The sequence below is a fragment of the Armigeres subalbatus genome, chromosome 2 (assembly GCF_024139115.2).
Source record: "Armigeres subalbatus isolate Guangzhou_Male chromosome 2, GZ_Asu_2, whole genome shotgun sequence".
In the NCBI taxonomy this organism is placed as follows: domain Eukaryota; kingdom Metazoa; phylum Arthropoda; class Insecta; order Diptera; family Culicidae; genus Armigeres; species Armigeres subalbatus.
In genome coordinates this window covers 405,132,031-405,153,919 of record NC_085140.1, presented here as the reverse complement: position 1 = coordinate 405,153,919, position 21,889 = coordinate 405,132,031, and the positions used below count along the sequence as shown (strand labels likewise).

General features: G+C 37.6%; 2 protein-coding genes across 2 annotated transcripts in view; both read right to left on the bottom strand.

The window, feature by feature from the left end:
* The window catches only part of LOC134213335 (neural-cadherin-like), a 1,323,925-nt gene that overhangs the window by 1,175,522 nt on the left and 126,514 nt on the right, over positions 1–21,889 (bottom strand). The gene's annotated exons all lie outside the window — the stretch shown is intronic.
* On the bottom strand, positions 2,491–3,785 carry LOC134210255 (putative odorant receptor 83c). Its single transcript, XM_062686297.1, has 3 exons — positions 2,922–3,785; positions 2,610–2,855; positions 2,491–2,544 (listed from the first exon to the last, which is right to left on the bottom strand). The coding sequence occupies exons 1-3, from the start codon at positions 3,783–3,785 to the stop codon at positions 2,497–2,499; spliced, it is 1,158 nt and encodes a 385-aa protein (XP_062542281.1). The 3' UTR covers positions 2,491–2,496.

The following is a 21,889-nucleotide window of genomic DNA, read 5'->3' as shown; positions in this document are numbered from 1 at the left end:
GATTTTATCCACGCCTCCACTGCAGTTCCGCAAGGTTCTCATTTGGGGCCATTATTTTTCATTTTGTTTGTGAATGATCTTCCCTTCGTTCTTATTAAATTGAAAGTCTTAATACATGCAGATGACATAAATGTTTTCTTGATTTAATTTTCAGAATATTGTATTGAATTGACTTGAATGATATTTAATTTACTTCGGAGAATAAGCAATTTTGTTACTATTTCCAGGACCGTTGAGTTTCATAAAACGATTTTGTTACAATTTCCAGGGCCCATACACCATAAAGACATTATATGCTGCTTACGTTAGGCCTATTTTAGAATATTGTAGCATAGTTTGGTCCCCCTTCTCGATTACACATGCAGAGAGAATATAGTCAGTTCAAAAGCAATTTTTGTTACATGCACTTCGCAAGTTAGGTTGGGCCGTATTTCCATTGCCACCATATGTATATGTAGCACGTTGCAAGCTTATTGATATTCAAATACTGAAAGTGCGTTGTGACTTTTTTACTTTTTATCTTTTGCATTTATTTGACAAGATCAGGCGTGTATAACACTTAACAGAGCCGAGACTCTTATTGATATTTACAATCGATATCATCTTATTATCAACAGTTAGTAAGGAAACGGGACAAACACCAAGATACTCGTGCGACTCAAGGTTAGATTGCGTAATTTGATGATGGCGATCACCCAAAACACCTCTTAGTCGTCGTGACTTAGCCATGGTATCTTTTATAAACAATATCGTCTCCCATAGAATTGACTCCCCACAGTTATTATCAGAATTGAATTATTATGTACCGTCACGACAACTCCGACATCGACAAATATTCATCGTAAACTATCATCGAACAAACTATGCTAAATATGGACCTTTGAATCAGATGATTTATTATTTTATTATTTGAATCAGATGATGCTGACTTTCTTTAAATATTCTGACTTAACGATGTCAAAAATGCAGCTAAAACACATCTTTACACGTATTATAAGTTGATGGCACTCTATTACAATATTTCTAATCAAGAACATCATTTTACCAAAATCTATTGTTAACTATTATCGGTTATGGCTACTAATGTAATAATGAGACCTACATAATTGATTGACGACATAATAAATAAATAAATAAATATTAGTGCTACCTCCACCAAGGGTATAGTTTCTCAGGGAATGTGTAAGCTCAATCATATAGAAAAAGATCTAAAGTGTCGCGGTGCAAACAATTGACATACGATTGCATTTAATCCCTTCTGCTACTACTATGCCAAACAGCTACCTAGTCCTACGTCACCTTTGCGTACAGTCCAATTTAGCGGTACCTTTGAGTTTTTTGCATCTTTTTCACAATATTTTGAATCTATCTCTGTCAGCAATCAGATTTAACACTTTCATCAATGAATCAAACGATTTTATTTATTTGAATCAAACCGCCTACACGTATCAGCTTTGAAATCCCAAACCATTTTCTAACGGAGATTTCCATCAAACACTTCAAAAGAGAGTGGTAAAAAGAGCACGGTTGAGAAATTATTTGCAGTATCAAAAATATAGATACATTCGTCAGTGAGGGCAGATACAAAATACGGAATAGCCTGGTTCTGACTGCTTCCATGGAAGTTCCACCCGGCATGCCACATATTTGAGCAAGAACCGCCCCAAAATAGGTCACATTATTTGCTTTTGAATCCATCTTCCCCTCACTCCATCGACATCAAACCATTTCATTTTGGGCGAGAGCGCTCCGGAGAATTGCAACCAAAATCGAACCCTTTGATGGACGAATCCCATCTCGAATATAGGTATCTTGTCACGTCACCAACCAGCGCGTCCCGGTGTTCAACGGATATTTAATTTCAATTCGATTTATCTCCTTCCATATACGACCGACCGTTGTCCCGTCCGTTGGAAATGGTTTCGAGGAGGTGGAAATGAAAAGTTTCAATTTCAAAGAGAGAACCGCTGGTTCACCATTTCAATTTGGTTTTCACAGTCTAAACCGATACCAAGCCAGCACGCGGGAAAGCTATCTCGAAATCGGCTTCGTTGATTGTAAAATGTGAAACGGATTCGACGACGATGCGATGGCTCGATTTCTGAAAGAACCAACCTCTGTCACTGATTCCGAATCCCTATTCGTTTTCGTTCTTCAGCGCGCAAAGCAACACCTATTTTCTATTTTTTTTACCGCGCATATGTAGGAATATAAAAATAGAGTGTATGTATATTTGAATTTACAGTTTGTTGCTATCAAATTCATCAATGTGTAAGATGATGACTCACCTAAGCAAGGTGCTACGTTCTAATATTAAAAACAGGACAAACGATCTGATGAAAATTGGTGCATAATATTTTACGAAGCATGAATCTAAACAGTTGTAATAATTAAAAATATAACGCGCTCTATATAGAACTATACTTTATTTTGATCTTTAGTTTAAACTACATGCAAATTTTAAATTTATTAATTCCAATATAAAATGATTGATCTTTAAATATTCTGCAACATCATAAAAATCGAATAGATTTTTTTATATACCTGTGGAAAGGAGAAAGTCAATTACCATTAGCCAATGTATACAAATTTTGTACAGTAGAACCTACGGTAAGGAACAAATTCATATTCAGTGGCATAAATCCGCCACAAGAAAGAGTTTTCGATTGTTGCGCTTCTGCCAGTAAGAACTGCAACGTTTTTTGTTCAGTCTTTGGCATTTCGTGCCATGATACATCATAGATTTTTTGGATACATATATCATTTTTGACATCAATCAGTGTTCCAAGCATACAAGATAAGAACAACTGGAAGGTGGACACACAAATCATCATCGGGCCAGGGATCCAGAAATCCTGTGTTGATATATAAATAATGTTTAAAAATTGTCTTATTATATACAAATTACGGAACAAACTTACGATGTGTAGTACAAACATGGTTACACCGATTTGCATTGCGTTACACGCCACTTCTATGAATGTTTGAATAGCATACACATTTTCAAGATCTCTGATGAACTTTATCAATCGCTGTTGGTACTGTATCAAGCTGATCAACTCTTCGCGTATGTCATTATTGAGTATGCCGTTCACATTCTTTGCAATTAATTTATCCAACGTCTGCAACTTCAGCGTCATCACATCATACTGAATACAAATGTTGAACGACATGGCGAAGTAGAAGTTCTGTGTGGCAATCAGTCCCGGTGGAGTCCAAAGCATGCAGCTTAACTGGTAGATGTAGTTCAACTGGTAGCCATCCGGTGTGTCGGTACTGAGAAACGGTATCACAACCCCGATCGGTAGAATCTTATCGCCAGTCCACCAATAAACAATCAGTGGTAGTACTCCTGCGAGCGTGGTACCACCCATGAAAAGTAAAGTGTAAAGCGTCACACACTGCCGTAGTCGATTGGTATACTTTCGGAGTATTTTCCGCTCCTGTTGATTTTTCGAGGAGTCTTTGTAGACTATAATCATTTTCAAAACAAGTTGTTGCAAATCGGTAGATCGGCACAGCATTATAAACAGTCGTCCAACTCCAAGTAATGCATAGAAGATTGTCACCAGCACAAAAGAAAAGTTGAACAAATCATATCGGAACAGGTACAGATCAATCAACGAAATTATCAAAAATAATACAGCCATGAAAACAATAGTATAGGTGCCACATATTCGACGGTGTCCCACTGCGTATACATCCATTCCCATCAGTTTGAGTATCAAGTGCTGCCAATTGAGGATGCGTACGAAATCGTCCAGTGTGTTCCCGGTGAACGCCATTCCGATGCAGACCGTAGTGGTTCGCGCCTTGAGACGTAATGCTGGTTGAGTTGTGGCAAAAACTTTAATGAATGCAGTGTAACATTGTACTGATAGAACAATTACTTGTTTCTACGAATTAAGAGCCTTGATCAAAGGGCCAACGATAATTGACCGTAATTGTAGAATGCCTTAATGAGTAATGCATAATGAGGATGGAAAGACTCAACTAATTTGCCACATACTTTACTGCTTCAATGGGAAACACTGATATGGAAGTTTTCCAGAAGTACACTTCCAAGAAATGCTCTCTAATTAAGCAGCAATGCATGTAGCAAAATTAACAGATTTTTTATTTTCCATCTAATCAAATCAGTTTAAGTTCCCACAATTTGAAATAAACATGTAGCCTTTCGGTGCACTTAGCGTTCGAGAAAAAAAAAACGAGCAATCAAACAACCCGTGCAATGGATCAATCACACAAAAACTATAGATGAAGCAGATAATGCCATCGTAAATTAGTTCTGTCAATACCTATCAAAAACCTACAATAATACAGAACAAATGAATAAATCGTGCGCTTTTTATCAAATTGGGAAATACCTCGTTGACTTGTTTTTATAATCCATTACATATTAAGAGCTGTCTTTAAAACGCTTTCATTGTTAGTTCAAAGTCAAAAATAGTAGAATCGAGAGAAAGCGATTATATATTATCATAAAAGTTTGTAGTTGTGCGTAGTACATTCGTATATATACCAAAATTAGTTAATTGAAATTCGCAATATTATGTTCACTCCATGGCATATGATCGAAACAAAAACAAGTGCTTTAATGTAATTGGATGCTTTATTAAGGCTGTTTTCTAAATACTACACGGAGCCGAACGCTATAGTTACAAAAATATCATTTATTGTTCAGACGAGAGCTTTTTCGCCGAGGAACATGTTCGCTAGATCCTGTTGAAGAAAACTGGGCCCGACACGGGCTTGCCTCTAGCTTCCGTGTCTTCTCATACATCACAACTTCGAAGTCATTCACCAGTTTCGAGCAGTTAGAAATCCCGTACGTCGGCTGGATGAAATCATCATCAATCTCGATCCCTTGCCTCTCCGAATCCACAAATCGACACGGTTGTTTCATAAGGGCCAATGTCGCAAACGTAAACAATGCCTTTTCCTGCAAATTCCTCAACAACTAGGACCGCTCCCAGCTAACAACCACTTGGAACTGGTGGCGCTCCGCGCCTTCTATCGAACGGAAGTGGAAAATACCACCAGAAGTCTCTAATCTTCCTGAAATCAGCAGAAGAAGTCAATGTTTACGTTTGCGACTTTCGCCCTTTTGAAACAACAATGTCGAAATGTGTGCATTTGCGCCTCCTGCTCATCAATATGATCTCCGATAATTTCTTCTTCTAGTTCTACAATTTCATTTTCCGTCGGATCCGCTTCTTCAGCTTGTACTAATTTTTCCGACGCATCCACAATGCTAGTTTCATTTGCAGCCGTTTCCTTTTTTTCCTGGTCGGACTAGAACTTCTGCGATGACCGGTAGCTTGACATAAAAATAAGTGTTCTTTAACACTTTCGCAATAAAAACCTTTCTCAATGTGATTATTAACCACCATTGCACTATGGTCCAGGATACAGATTTACGCGGAAAGATGCATTTTACTCCAAAACTATATTTTTTAGAAAAAACTGTTGTTCTACAAAATTGTTCGAAATAGTAAGGCCATCATTATGGTTCTACCGAAAAATAGGGTGGCCCATCATATAAAAAAATTAGAAAATATTTTTTTTATTTCTCGGAATATTGACATGTTATGTTCTACAAAGTTGTAGCGTAGCTTATTCCAATCAATCTCGCTAAAAACAAATTTCTGTAGCTCTTAAGTTGGCTGATTTAGAGCAATTTTATTTAATTGGATTAGGGTGTACCTCAAAAAACAGTATTTTTAATCTACTTTTTTTGTTTTAGATTTCTCGAAAAAGTCGTGTTCTGGTGACTTTTAGAGCTCAAGAAAATGCAACTTTTGATGGGTAAATATGCTCAATATCTTTTTCCAATCAAAAGTTAAAATCGTTTTTCTGTCAAAATTACAATTTTTTCATAAGTTGATATCTCCGGTTAGGGCAGACTAAAAAATATTTTCACACGGCATTTGAAAGAGAAATTAATATTCTTTATTATGTCAAAAAATTAGGGAAATGTTATTTTTTTATCTTAAGTTTTATCAATTTTACTAAAATCATGTTTTTTCAAATAAATTATTATAACTCGACAACGGAAGAAGATACAGACGATATTCTTATAGCAAAACACGCGTTTTGAAAAGCCCCAAAAGTCTTTAGAACATGACATTTGTGAGAAATGAAATCTAAAAAATCTACAGCTCTAACACTTTTTATAAGTTTTATCATTATCATCTTATTGCAAGATTTACGAGAAAAGATGCATTTTCGGTCTGAAGCATACTTTTAAGAAACAAAGTTTGTTCTCCAAAGTTGTTCTGGATACTTGGACCCTTATTATAGAGTTACCGAAAAATAGGGTGGGCCATTTTATAAAAATGTGAAATTTTTTTTTTTATTTTGCGGAATATTGACATAAACTGTTCTACAAAGTTATAGCGCAGCTTTTTCCAATCAACTTCGCTATATAAACTTTTTATGTAGCTCTCAAGCTCACTTGTTTAGAGTTAATTTACTTACCAGGATTAGGGTGTCCCTTGAAAAACAATATTTATGATCTGCTCATTTCAATTTTTATTTCTCACGTATGTCACCTTCTGAAGACTTTTGGGGCTTTTTAAAATGCGTGTTTTGCTATAAGAATATCGTCTGTATCTTCTTCCGTTGTCGAGTTAAATCCATTTATTTGACAAAAACATGATTTTAGTAAAATTGGTTGAACTTGAGATAAAAAAATAGCATATCCCCAATTTTTTGACACAATAAAGAATATGAGTTCCTCTTTCAGATGCCGTGTGAATATATTTTTTTGGTCTGCCCTAACCGGAGATATCAACTTATGAAAAAAAAATGTAATTTTGACAGAAAAACGATTATAACTTTTTATCGGAAAAAGATATTGACCATATTTACCAATAAAAAGATGCATTTTTTTTGAGCTCTCAAAATCACCTGAAGACGACTTTTTCGAGAAATAAGAAACAAAAAAAATAGATAAAAAATACTGTTTTTTTGAGGTACACCCTAATCCAATTAGGTAAAATTGCTCTAAATCAGCCAAATTAAGAGCTACAGAAAAAGTTTTCTTAGCAAAATTGATTGGAATAAGCTGCGCTACAACTTTGTAGAACATAACATGTCAATATTCCGAGAAATAAAAAAAATATTTTCTAATTTTTTTTATATGATGAGCCACCCTATTTTTCGGTAGAACCATAATGATGGCCTTACTATTTCGAACAATTTTGTAGAACAAAATTTTTTTCTAAAAAATATAGTTTTGGCGTAAAATTCATCTTTCCGCGTAAATCTGTTTCCTGGACCATAGTGCATTGACGGCGGGATTGTCTCGTCCACGTCCATATACACGCCTCGAATGCCAGTGAAAACATGATCCAACCCTAAGCTTGCAGGAAACCTCTCATGATGCGTTTTACCTGTCCGTATTTGTTAACCACCAATAACAAATAGTCATCGGAAGCTTTTAAGTTTTGTATTCTTCAGTACCGTTTCAATAATTGATTCTTACGGTTTGTATTTGATACAAACACTCCTGGTTTCCAACATTTTGTAGTTGATTTCTACCAGCGAAGCATCACATTCAAGTCCTTTAATAAAGTCAGCAATCTCATTCCACAATGGTCTTGAAGAGACAATTGTGAAACGAAATTCCACCATACTAACAAACATTTCACTCATTCTGTAAGTTGTTACCTTCTAGTTAGTAAGTCAGAAAGACAAATTGCCAGATCAATACCCACTGGTAAAGATCAATGACACTAGGCGAATAATATCATCACAAAACTGACAATACTTTAAAGTCCGGCTAAGCGAATTCGCAGCCACATGCTGAATAATAAGGTGCTTTTACTGAATATTTGAAAGAATTTCACGGCGGAATTCGAAGGAAATTTCGAAGAAATTCAATATAAAAAATTTGCAAGTGGTTAAAGTGAACTTTTCTTAGGAATTCTGAATAATTCCCAAACAAAACTCAAACTGTGAAAATTCAAATGAACCCCACAATAAAATTCGAAATCCTGAAAAAAGAATTCTGCGAGATGGACTAAAAAGATCCGAGCTCTTGACAAATAAAAGAAAATAAGTATTTTCTGTGGATATTCAGGGCGATTACCAGTGAAAAAACGAAAAAAATTAAAGAAATTTATATTAGGTATTTCTTAATCTTCTCTTCTTAGAAAATTAAAAAATAAAATTTCGTGAACATTTTTGAGAAATTGCCTTGAAAATCAAAAAAAAAAAATTAAATGAACAAATGTCAGGTCCGGGCCTGGCTTGAGAAATGAAACACTGATTTTTGTATCCGTTTTGTTAATGTTTAAGCTCGTTCGTTGTTTGGGCCTAAATACTTTTCGATGGATTCTTTCACAAATTGCGTAACGCTAAATTTGATGAATTTGGACCCCTATCCTCCCCCTTGTATTTTTTATTATATGGAAGGTTTATTTTTTTGTATGGATCGTAACGCTCGGCCTAATTCCCTTCCTTCCCTTATAGCGTTACGCATTTTGTTTGTAAAGAAGAACAGAAAATATGTAGATGGAAATACCCGAGCAAAGTTTAGTTCGGGTTCAGCTCGGTTTTGGAGTATTTCAGATTCGGCTCGGGTATGGGTTAACAAATTTAATAATTCTCGGGTACGGGTCGGTTTCAGTGTTGAAAGAAATATATAAATCGGGTTCGGGTCGAGCTCGGGTTTTCAAAATGTAAAACCCGACCATCTCTAGGATGAATTAGATATTCTCGTTGTTGGGTAGATTTAGAAGAGCTTCGCGAGGAAATCGAAGAAAAGAGAATTTACAGTGGAAATTCAGTAAAATTTCTTTTGAAAATCGGTTCAATTGCCTATTTCCTATTGCCTATTTCCGGGGATTAAACCACCCGACTTGGACGTTAATTTACAATGATATGAAAACTCATATGTGAATATGTACGTTATGTGAAAGATATTGATTTGGAAAATATATTGGAGGTAACCACCTTTCCCTTCGATGGGACTCGGACCCATGACCCTACAGTACGCTTTAACCAACTAAGCTACGAAGGACCTCCGTCGGCCTTCGCAACCTAGCGGCTACTGAACGAGCTCGAGATTCCCATATTGGACGCATAGTCAAATCACTCGCATTCCATTTCTCAAGCCAATACTTCCACATGTGTATAGTACACGTCCACATTAGAGGAGCATGAGTATTTAAAATGTCTGGCGGCTATACACATTCTTCATCAGCAACTGTACTGATCAAGTGAGGTTGTGTAAGCTATTTGCCAGTCGGTCGTCAAGTCGGAAACAACTGAAAAGACGTCACTGTCATCCTTTTGATTTGACGTTGATACAGCCTATGGTTTCATAGTTGACGTAACAACCAGCACTACCGATGCTGAGAAAACGAATTTTTATTATTTTAACCAAATTATCATAATAAACAACAAACTACATGAACTAATCTGACCAAATGGACAATATTAGTAGTTATTTTAAGGCCGCGGGGAATTAATTATCATTCCTTTGATTGAAGTGGCCAAAATTTGCATACGACAGTTTATGCGATCAAACAAACGTTTTGTGAAATGTTTGTTCCCATAACATGGCGTAAAAACCAGGCTACTGCGTGTGGTTATATTGCGCTAAAGAATAATTGTAGTTGGTTCCGACGATTTATTGGTTGTGGAAGTGAAACTTTTTGAAAAGTTTAAGTTTCCGGGAAAGGTTTTTCGGATAGCTCTTTCCGTGAAAATTAAAATTATGTAGTAAAGATAAAGTTTGTGCTGCAAATAATTTAATCAGTACCGTACGGGGATTTTAGCACCATTACAGCATTATAATAGTTCTGTAACAAGACTATAATGTAGATTATAATTGCAAGCAGTTACCGTTATCATGTATTGGCTCAAGCCCTTGTTCCAATCAAATTTCAAGCAAAAATGGTTCCAATCCCTATTTTAAAATTTGTTTTAGTAGTGTTCCTTTGAACTAAAGATCAAATAAAACCTAATCTTAATCCTATAAGGGTCGATTTCTTCACCTCCGCTTAGGGCTTAAACCAGGTTTGAGCGTATGGGTAAGCACCGCTTAAGAGTTAAGCGGAGGTGAAGAAATCGGCCCTAAAAGGCACGTATTTTATCCTTAAACACGGAAAGACAAAAGCACTAGCAACATGATTAACAAACAAATTAACAAACAAAAAGCCTTTCTCGCATTTAGCCAACAGACCAACCTTTTCAATTTGGCTCACCATTTTGTTTATAACTTTTGAACGAAATAACCGATCGCTACATACGCACATACAAACACAGACACGGACAATCATTTGCTCAGTTCGTCTAGCTGAGTGGAATGGTATATAAAACTATGAGCCTACGAGCCTTCTGTGCAAAGTTCGCTTTCGGAGTGAAATGATAGCCTTTCGATATAACTTTGCTGTACGAGAAAGGCAAAAAGGCTTGTTTCTTTTTTATTATTAAACTAAACATGCATATCCTAGACCATAGCAATAGGTGCAAAATACCCGAGTAGACGATGACTAAAACATTTAAAAAAATCGTGATTAGATGGCAAAATGAGATATGGGCCTGATTTATATGTAGGATATAAAAGATCAGACGACAGTTTCCATATTTGCTCTGAAATATCATGAGGATATCAGTTTATGGTATTTGAAAGAAGTGATCAATATCTTGAGCTATTGATTTGTTTTTATCCTTAACGTATCTTGATACAGTAATATCCCGATTTTATCCCTTCCACCTGGGTAATTTTGGGGTGATAAAAAAGAAAATGTGACAAAATCGGAAACAATATTTTTAATGTTTTAATTTGTTTCACAAATATGAATCAGTTTATGCTTTGGGAAGACAAAATACGTGAACGGAACTCATAATTTCTTGTCGAGAAGGGTTACAAAATTCCTACAAAATTCTTTTTACATCAAAGTCCATATCATGTTTTATAATTCAGCTCTGTCCAGGTAAAGTAATGGACAACATGAATAAGAATTGCATTGTAATTGTAAAAACTAAAATAACAGCCTTGGAATATATTAGGATTCTTCCCGGTAATTGTGCTCGAAATATATGTACCAATATTATCAAGCTGAGGTATCAAGCTCAAAAGCCATTCAACACGCACTAGGGAGTGAGTGCTAGTAATGGACCCCGTGCGTATAATGGACCCCCTGAACAAAAACCAAAAGTTAACGTTAACGATTTCCTGTAAATTTCCATTGGATAAAGTTGCTTCACATATCAGTGTAGTGGTTCCATGCAAATGATCTGGCTTGGGATACTAAAATTAAGTAATATTAACTAATTTGTAAAAGTACATATAATACAATAGAGGGTCCATTACTAGCATACAAGGGGGGGGGGGTTACATAATAGGCAACAGGAACATGTGGAAATGGAACATGTAAATCAAATGGAGGGGGGGGGGTCTTAATACGTATGTAAACAAACTCTATGTTGCGTATTATGGTCCCGGGGTGGCCATAATAGGCAATCTGGCTACATTATTTTAAAATACTTATTTTAGTGGTAAAAATGAATGTTTTAGCATGTTTTATGTACGAAATGCATTGCTGATAACTGTTACTTGTCATCTGATGCTACAGAATGGCAATATTTCATGAGTCTGACTCTAGCGAAGCGATTGAAGTAAATTTCCATCCTTAAGGGGTCCATTACTAGCATTCACTCCCTAATTCTTATGGTTTAAGTCCTCAGTCGCAGACCTTACCTGCCACGCAAAAATATGAAGTTTGATTTTGGTTGTGATTTGCTCTTTTAGAAAAAAACATAAATAACTATACCTTAGGATTTAGATAAATGTGAATACCCATACAAAATGTGGATATGCTTCTAAAAAAAGTGTGACATCGAGTGTGACACGAATGGTCAATTATTGCGTTACATAATTACTGAATTTTCATTCTTCCTTTTATATTAGACTTCGTTTTGAATGATTGCGATTGTCTTAAATCAAAACTAATTCGTGACAATATGCAAAAAACAATAATTTATTGATTCCGAAGAATGTAAATGTTTTCCTCCAGAACAAAACCTCGAAAGATGAAAGTTATTTTGTGGTATTATGCCGTGGTTTTCACAAGAAATGCTTGCTTTAGAAGGAACATGCATATTATTTTTTGATTATAAAATCAGTTACGCCCAAATCATGAAGTAGTCTTGAAATACGAAAAAGTAAAACGAAAACCTATGTTGTGCTTAATTAGCGGATTGTGAATGTAGAAAAAATATAAGGCATGTTTTTGCTTCATATTGCAGCAGGTAATGGAGATACGTCAACTTATGCGATCAAATGACCATTTTTCCAAAAATAATTATCGCCATAACTCGAATGTTTCCGAACAAAACATTCATATTTTTTCATGGAGCATATGTATAACCGTACGAAGAATCCATATCCGCAAAAAAGTGAGTTTTGGTCATTTTGGCTTATACGTCAACTATGTGATCATGGGCAGGATAGCGCTTGGGGGTATTGTGAACAGCCTGTAGAGCCAATCATACCCCAGCTAATTAAAGTCACTAGCTCTGTGTAATCGTTGGTATTCATTTGTTGGACGATTTCCGCATCGATGATCTAAATGATTATTTCTGCTGTATGATTCATGAGTGGCTGTAGTTTTACCTCAAAGAAAGAAACATTTGATGTCCCATGTTTGCTGGGATTTCCTATGTTCTTCTTCTTCTTCTTCTTCTTCTTATTGGCATAACATCCCCACATTGGGACAGAGCCGCCTCGCAGCTTAGTTTTCATTAAGCACTTCCACAGTTATTAACTGCGAGATTTCTAAGCCAAGTTACCATTTTTTTGCATTCGTATATCATGAGGCTAACACGGTGATACTTTTATGCCCAGGGAAGTCAAGACAATTTCCAATCCGAAAATTGTGTAGACCGACACCGGGAATCGAACCCAGCCACCCTCAGCATGGTCTTGCTTTGTAGCCGCGCGTCTTACCGCACGGCTAAGAGTTTCCTATGTACATGGGACAATTATGCGTAGAACGGCAGTATATGTCTACCTGAATTTTTGATGATGACTCTTCGATTCACTCGACTTAAGCAAACTTTTTTTATGCTTATGATTACATAGTAGCTCGGAAACCTTGATGGGTATTTCTCACTGTTTGCTCATATCTTGGTTCATATCTAGACTAACATTTGAAAAGGGCGTAACAGCCAAAATCTATTCCTTCTGATTCTTTGTCCACATGTATAGCTATATATGTAGACAAGGAATCAGAAGAAATAAATTTGGGCTGTTACGCCCTTTTCAAATGTTGGTCTAGATATGCATATTTAGTAAAATCGCAGTTTGAAAAATATGTGAATGAATTCGAAGAGAGAGATGTTTTAGATGCACTTTCACGATTTTTGAGAAAATGACCATTGGCCAATCAAATTCACCATATTTGAATCGCCATGTCTATATGCATTTTTTCTTGTGGCTAAAAGAGCCTTTTCTATAGAGTCAACAGTGCTGTCCAATGAGCAGCTCGAAGTTGTTCCCGTCCTACTCGTTCTTTTTTGTCAACAAATAGGCATGAGCAGGACAGGGAGAAACTTCGAGCTACTTTAAGCTCTCATTGGACAGCACTAATATTACCCCCAAACATTTCATCGTTTTTCCTTCGCTTATTCTATCGCTAAGTTCATCATATTGTTTTTGAGGACGTCCACGACCATTTGTCGTTGAAGGTGTTTCTGCGTTGTACTCACTAACAATTCTTTTCATTTTTTTTTTTTTTGATTAAATAACTACTGCACAATATACACGTTGAGCGTTAGAGCCGAAAACAAACTTACGATTTGAAAATATCGTCCTCGTCTTTTTATTGCAAGCAGGTAGATAATAGTTCGGGACTGATTTGTGATTTGGGCGTAACTTATTTTGTAAACATGTTTTTATACCAGAGGCTGAATATCAGGGAATCTAGGTTTGAACTATCTGGCTATCTAATGGTATACAAGACACGTCATTCAAAGCGAGTGAATTTTTAGATTCTTGGCCATCCAATATCCAAAATGTCATGTGTTTTTAAATTGCCTTGTTGCTAGTAGATGAAAAATCATATAATAGTGCTGAAAGAGTAATCGATGGTCTTCTTCCTTTCTATTGGCATTACATCTCCCACTGTGACATTGCCGCCTAGCAACTTAGTGTTCATTCAGCACTTCCACAGTTATTAACTGCGAGGTTTCTAAACCAAGTTATTATTTTTGCATTCGTTTATCATGAGTCTAACACGATGATACTTTAATGCCCAGGGACGTCGAAAAAATTTTCAATCCGAAAATTTCCAAGACCGGATCGGGAATCGAACCCAGCCACCATCAGCATGGTATTGCTTTGTAGCCGTGCATCTAAGGAATGCCCCTACTATGGTCCAGTTATTTCAAATAAGAAATCGACATAATCTTAGTAAGAAAACCTAGAAGATATCTGTAATCAAATATATGAGCAAATGGTGACAATGAAATAAAAATGTTAGCCAGAGTATTTTTCATATATTTTGTACGGATTCATTTGCATTGTAAATGGTCACAGCTTTGGAGAGCTTTCCAATCTGTTTTAAAACCATTCACAACTTCCAGGACCAGCCACAACCCTTACAGTTATTCCGATAATGAAGTTCCAAGTTGATCAATATTTGATTTTAAACTGTGTGCACGTGCCCTTTTCACACAGGTGTTAGAATAAGAACTAACCACCCAGCGGCAATGGATTTAATCAAGTCATAAAACTTTCCAGGCTTCCACCACTCCACCCCGGTGCAGCTCCCCTTCTGATATACCTTGCAATTGACCTCCCAGGAGCCAGATCCATTTCACTAGCCCAATCAAGCTGGGCAGTAGCCGAGTCATCTCATTCGGTTCGGTTTTGCACCCGTAAGCACAGTCGTAAAGCCAACATACCCCACCCATATGGGATTGCTCTTTCGTTGGATGTTGGATATAGGGAGAGTGCGGAGCTGGCGTGTTGCTTGCAATCACGTCCCGGCAAAAATGGCACACCACTCTGTTTACTCAACCTGCTGGCTGCAATGAGTGGAAGTTGCTTGGCTGGCCCTCTCCAGCATGAAACGCAAACAATATTTCCCAGGCGCATACCAGTAGTGGGTTTGTATGACTGCCATTTGAGCCGGTTGGCACCGAAGCCCGAGTGTTTATATGAACCGTTCGCAGGAGTGGTGCGAAATGTGGGAAAGCAAATAATCCAAAGGGATATCACTCATTTTCTGTGAGCGACGACTCCATTACCGAAGGTTCCCCGTTGTTCTCGTCATCATCGTCGTTGTTGTTAGCTTCTTCAGGAAGTGTTTAGCCAACACGTAAAGCATATGATAGGGACCGAGGAGCCCGTGGCCGTCGTTCAACAGAATGAGCAATGCATGCTTGTCCTGGTGCGAGACGATGCTTATTCATCATTTCAAGTCCTGGGTTACAATCCGGATTGTGCTGCAGCAGCTGGCGCTGCATGACCACTGGGTTCGGTACGATGATAATCCCAGATGGGGCAGATAATATTTCCCGAGGAATCAAGCGGAAACCAGATTGCGCAGTGGTTGGCTTTTAGACTAGCCGATGCCATATAGGATAAGCAGTTGTGTATGACTTCCGATGGTCACCAACTGACCGGGGTTTCCGTTGTCGGTTTAATCAATGTCAGAGTTGACTTTCTACGTTGATAAATTGCCAGCTGTTATGACAGAGATACTTATTTTATGTCTGTCGTCACATGCTCATATCACTTCGGAACAAATATTTGAAACACCGTGAAAGAAAAACTAGTAAAGCAACAATCATTACATAAATCATATTTTGCGTGCTCTCCCGCCATCCCGATGGTAGTTTGAGCCGTCATGTTTGAGCATTTGTCGCCATAAAATCCATATCCACTATCAGCTGCGACACACGTTCTTCTCCGGTTTCCTGACACACGTGTGTGCCACTTCGTAAATTATAGAAAAGCTTCTAACATCCCATCAATGTGATACATTACCGACACGTACGCATTCGTGCAGTAAGGCTGGAGGGCAGCAATGACGAAGTATATCCCGTTCAGTGTTTGTATGTAATCCAGTCGGGTGATCCGCGTCGAAGGTACGCTCTCATAAATCATATTACTTTTTATTACCACAACCCTCCTAATAAAATGGAGTTTATCTCTCGTCAGACCAGTGGTTTTCAGTTCCGTTAGTAGAGAGCTTTTTCACTACTTGAATTTCAACCAACTCCAAAACAATTGCATAAAAACACAAACGAAACGCGGAACGAACTTCGGTACGCATTTTACACATGTTAAGTTGGGAAGTTTGCTTTGTGTTTCATTACCGTTGAAAACAGCACAAAAACGAAATGGGGCAGCGTGGTAGTTTTTAATTTTACCGCCAACACCGCCAATACCGGTTGATGAACGAAATTTCAAAATAAGTACCAATGAAAATTCAATAAAATTTCGAATGAAAGTTCAACATTTTCCCAAAAAAAATCCTAAAGAATTTTCCGTAGCAATACGGGAGAAATATCAATGAAAATTAGAATGCATTTCCGTTGAATTTCGAATGATTTTCGATGAAAATTCTAATAAATGACCGATGGGAAATCGGAATGGTTTCCTGTGACACTTGTCCTTGAATATTCGTGAACACCTTCGTAGAAATTCTAATAATTTTTTGGTCGAAACCCAAAAATATGTCCCGTGAAAATGAAAAATAATATCCACTGATAATTCAAAAGAATTTTACTTTTACAAAGATTGAACAAAGTTTAAGCAAAATTTGAATGTATTTTCTACATAAAAAATGTTGCGTAAATCTATATAATAAAAATGAAATGGTCTGTGTTCGTATCCGCATAATTCGAAAACGGCTGGATGGATTTTATTCATTCCTTCAGCAATTATGTTCATTATCGCTTCCGACGGGTTTATATGATATTTCCTGATGCAAAATTCACGAGCTAGGTTGAGTAGATCGTAAAAAACTAAAATTAAGATTCGTATGGAAATTTAGTATGAGCAGTTCACCGCGCGTTTTCGCCTACTATGTAGGACAATGTCTGCCGGGTCAACTAGTATTACTTATAATTTTTCGGGTAAACTTGAATTATTTGCGATAAAAATGGGAAAGAACTTTTCATTTGGAATTGAAATGTTTTGTTTTTGTTAGATCGAAAAGATTTCTTGTGTAAGTTTAAAACATTTGTTTCTAAAATCAAATTGCTCTGAAATTTCAAAAATATCTGTTGTAGAATTATTAAAATATCTCCATGTAAATGCAATAAACGTTCCAGAGGAAATTCAAAGGTAAAAATCATGTAGAAATGCGAAACAAATTTCCGTGAAAATACAAAACAATTTCTTATTGAAACTCGAAAAAAATAATCTTGTTCAAATTCGAAGGGTATGTAGGTACCACTTTTTTTTCTTATTCGGGTTTTAATTTATCTAAAATATTATTTCCAGCGAAATCATAAAGACATCGAATATTTACATTATGATTCATTCGTCGCGCCTGACGTCCGCCATAAAACGTTAACAGTAATATGCGGGATGCTCTATCCGGCATGTGCCACACATTTCACAGCAAGGGACCCATCAAAAATATGTTTGATTTGATCGCGCTGCCGCTGCTGTCAGCAATGCCTTGAGCTTCTGGGAATTTCAATTTGACAGATACGATGGCTCAATATCGCCCGTTCGTCATCATTGCAAGTTTTGCATACAGTAAGAGCAGCGGTGTGAAAAACATGTTTCACCAATAACGATCCATCCTCCATCAGCACCAGCATCCCATTCGGTAGCCGTGCAACTGTGCACGGAGATTTATGTCATTCTAACTCCCTCGTCCTCTCGTAGTGCTTTTGGCCATCTACACCTCCAGCATCGTCACCATATCAATGTTATCCAACACCTAAAGGGTGGTCTCACCGATTCAACCGCCCGTTTCCAGCTTCCCTTGGCCATTCGCCCATTGTGTATATTCTGGATATTCCAGTTCACTCGTTTTTCTTCCACGAGAACAATTTTGGTGAGTAAAAGGGTTTAGGAAGCTGAACAAAATCCGCGAACCATCACCACCAATCCGATCTGAGAGCGCACTGTCGGTTCGATGACGCGGCTTGGTTTGGTGCTCAGCGGAGTAGTTACCATTCTACTTTTTCATTTTCATAAAATTTATTACAACAATACAAAATTTATAGTTGAGTCTTCCAGTTTCGTTCACTGCAAAATATTTAGCTTTCGCCATCAACCATATTTCCGGTTGGCGGTGCGGCCTGGCTGGTGGGGACAATATGACAGGCTCCTGGTCGCAGGCAAAGGGGGAACTGGGATTCGAAAAGAGAAGCGTGGAGAAAACTTTGGCCGGATTCATGTGCTGTGCCTGCAGCAGCAGTAACCGTACTTATTGTTTTTATTTCCGACAGAAGGAAAAACTTCCGAATCCACTGTTGCAGTGGGAAAACAACTTTATTTTTTTGCAAGTTGGGCGTTGCTGTGTGAATGTGTTGTTGTGGAAATCATTTAGGATGATTTTTATTTTTTAGCTCTGGGTGGTCTTCTCCTGTGCACCGAACAAAGCGATATGTACGGAAAACAATGGCAGATTATGGATGCCGACTGACTGTTGCTATGTAGAACACAGAAAGAGAAAATTTGCAAAAGGGATTATAACCAGCCATTATAACACCCCTGTTTGGATAATATTTACCATTTCCCGTTTTAAGGGACTAAAGAAATTCGCTGAAACAAGCACTGCTCAACCTGATGGAGCTTTAAATTTTGAAATCTCTAGGTAAGGTGCACCGGGGCAAGTTGAAATGCGGGGTAAGTTGAAACGGAAGCTGTAATTCAGATAGGAAAAGACCGAATGCTGTGATAATTTTTTTCAACAAACTACTCGCCTAAACGCACCTTTTGACTGCCATTCCCGAAAGATTGTAGCTTTCAAAGGCAATCCCTGCCATTGTTTATTTTTCGCCCTTTGCAAAATCCAAACCAACTATTTGATGTGCCAATGAAACAGGTCTCGAAACGATGTTTGGAAGAGTTTTTTCATCAAATTTTCACGGTAGGTAATCATTCAATGTTGAATAAGCATAATGATTATAAAAAATTGATGAAAGACCCGTTTTAATTTATGTATTTTGGTTGTTTGATATTGCTCTGCATGTTCAACTCATCGGGGCAAATAGAAATGCGTAGTGCGGGGCAAGTTGAAACAACAATTCAAAACGTCACCCTCGCAATTAAAAGTCATTTCTAGAATTCTGCATGGTCCGTAAATACATACATTCAAACAACATAAATGTATAAAAACATGCAAACTTCTAAACATAAATTTAATAAATTTCCGCCCATTCCGTCATGAATGCAACCCTCCTACAATCTCCACTAGACTGAAAAGGGGTCATGTATAAATTACAGTTTTGAGATTCTTAATCTACGAGCACTGACTCTCAGAAAAATAACACATAGAGTAAGTAAACATTTTGTTAACTCCACCTTTCACTTCCCCATCTGCTTATTTCTCCAATCGAAGAGCTTATGAGAGATATGATGGCTGGTTAATTAATGTGCATTTATGAAGAAGCCACAATCGAATTAATCAACTGCGCAATATACACGTGAACCAAATAATGAAGCATCCTGAATAGCAATCTGAGTGGTCACCAGTAGAAGGAAATCAATTTGATAAATTTTCAGCGTAATGCGTTCTCCAGAATTTGGTCTCTGAAAATACGCCTGTGACTTTGTTTTACACTGCCCTTATTCGCATAAGAGTCCCATGTCATTTTCGCCGACTTGAGTAATTTGCAGTTGAATTTAATCAAACTTGTTTTACATGGAGAAATACAAAAAAAATCTAATGAATTTAAAAAAAATGGTATTTTTCCAAAAAATATTACATAATATTCTTTATCCTTATTTATTATTATGGGACAGTTGAATGGAGCATACTTGAGTTTATTTTTTGTGTGAAAGAGTACCTATCAAAATCTGGAATCTGATTTTTATGCTAGTAAATATCAAGATGAGACAACAAAAGTAAGATTTGTTTTCAAATTTCTAGAACAAAGCCTACTATTTTGTCAGTTTTTTTAAACAGGAGACAATTTTCAGCTAATTTCTAAAAGATAATCAAAATCGTCAAAAACTTACATGGGACACTTATGCGAGTCATGCAGTTTTATAGTCACCTTTACAACCTCGTGCTTCTTGAGTCTCACTGAGTACATACATTTTGTTATTAATACGGCAATATTAGCTTATGTCTGAATATAACACAGTGTTTCAACTTACCCCGATTCGCGGGGCAAGTTGAAACGATGCATATAAAAAAATAATTTAAATATAAAAAATATGTATGAAGAAGTTTGTTGAGGTTGCTTATTTTTTATGTATAATATTTGGCCCTAACAAGCAAACACCGCAAACGGATTCAAAATATACCAAAGGGTGATTTTTTACAGCACTTCGAATTTCAACTTTGAAAAAACCGTTTCAACTTGCCCCGGTGTACCTTATACTTGTGTTTGAGTGTTTCGAAAATACTTAATAATATCAGTTCTGAATTGAAGAAAGATGCAAGATTCTGGACCTAGGGTAATCGTACCCTTAGTGGAGGTAGCACCAATAGTGGAACTGATGGAGTTTTAATGAGATTTTTCATAATTATACACTTAAAAAGTGATAAACTTTCTCCAACTTAAAAATCACTTCAATAAAGATTTAAAAAAAATTATACACTTTATGATGGTTTTAGCTTTTATATATTGAAAACAGACCTGAAAACTAACGGGATATATGCTGACGCTAACCACAAGTCAGTCTTATCTGTATTTGAGTGTCATCTACAGGGGGAAATGACTTGCGGTCAGCAACAGTATGGCTCTCCATTATTCACATTTCATTTATTTAGTCTACATCTATACAGATAACACTGAATCAACAATTTGACGCCACAATACACGGTTCGAGGCCGCATCTCTCCATCCTCGAATACGCCCCACGCTCGCCAAGTCGTTCTGCACCTGGTCTGCCCATCTCGCTCGCTGCGCTCCACGTCGTCTCGTACCTGCCGGATCGGAAGCGAACACCATCTTTGCAGGGTTGCTGTCCGGCATTCTTGCAACATGCCCTGCCCATCGTACCCTTCCGGCTTTAGCTACCTTCTGGATACTGGGTTCGCCGTAGAGCTGGGCGAGCTCATGGTTCATTCTTCGCCGCCACACACCGTCTTCTTGTACACCGCCAAAGATGGTCCTAAGCACCCGTCTCTCGAATACTCCGAGTGCTTGCAAGTCCTCCTCGAGCATTGTCCATGTTTCATGTCCGTAGAGGACTACCGGTCTTATTAACGTCTTGTACATGACACATTTGGTGCGGTGGCGAATCTTTTCCGACCGCAGTTTCTTCTGGAGCCCGTAATAGGCCCGACTTCCACAGATGATGCGCCTTCGTATTTCACGACTAACGTTGTTGTCAGCCGTTAGCAAGGATCCGAGGTAGACGAATTCCTCGACCACCTCGAAGGTATCCCCGTCTATCGTAACACTGCTTCCCAGGCGGACCCTGTCGCGCTCGGTTCCACCCACAAGCATGTACTTTGTCTTTGACGCATTCACCACCAGTCCAACTTTTGTTGCTTCACGTTTCAGGCGGGTGTACAGTTCTGCCACCTTTGCAAATGTTCGGCCGACAATGTCCATGTCATCCGCGAAGCAAATAAATTGACTGGATCTGTTGAAAATCGTTCCCCGGCTGTTACACCCGGCTCTCCGCATGACACCTTCTAGCGCAATGTTGAACAACAGGCACGAAAGTCCATCACCTTGTCTTAGTCCCCGGCGCGATTCGAACGAACTGGAGTGTTCGCCC

What these genes read in the sequence shown, in the direction of transcription:
- LOC134210255 (XM_062686297.1), bottom strand. Translation starts at nt 3,785, where the DNA reads ATGGCGTTCACCGGGAACACACTGGACGATTTCGTACGCATCCTCAAT. An exon ending in CCATGTTTGTACTACACATC is followed by an intron (nt 2,856 to 2,921) that starts GTAAGTTTGTTC and finishes ATATCAACACAG; the next exon opens with GATTTCTGGATCCCTGGCCC. An exon ending in ATATGAATTTGTTCCTTACC is followed by an intron (nt 2,545 to 2,609) that starts GTAGGTTCTACT and finishes TCCTTTCCACAG; the next exon opens with GTATATAAAAAAATCTATTC.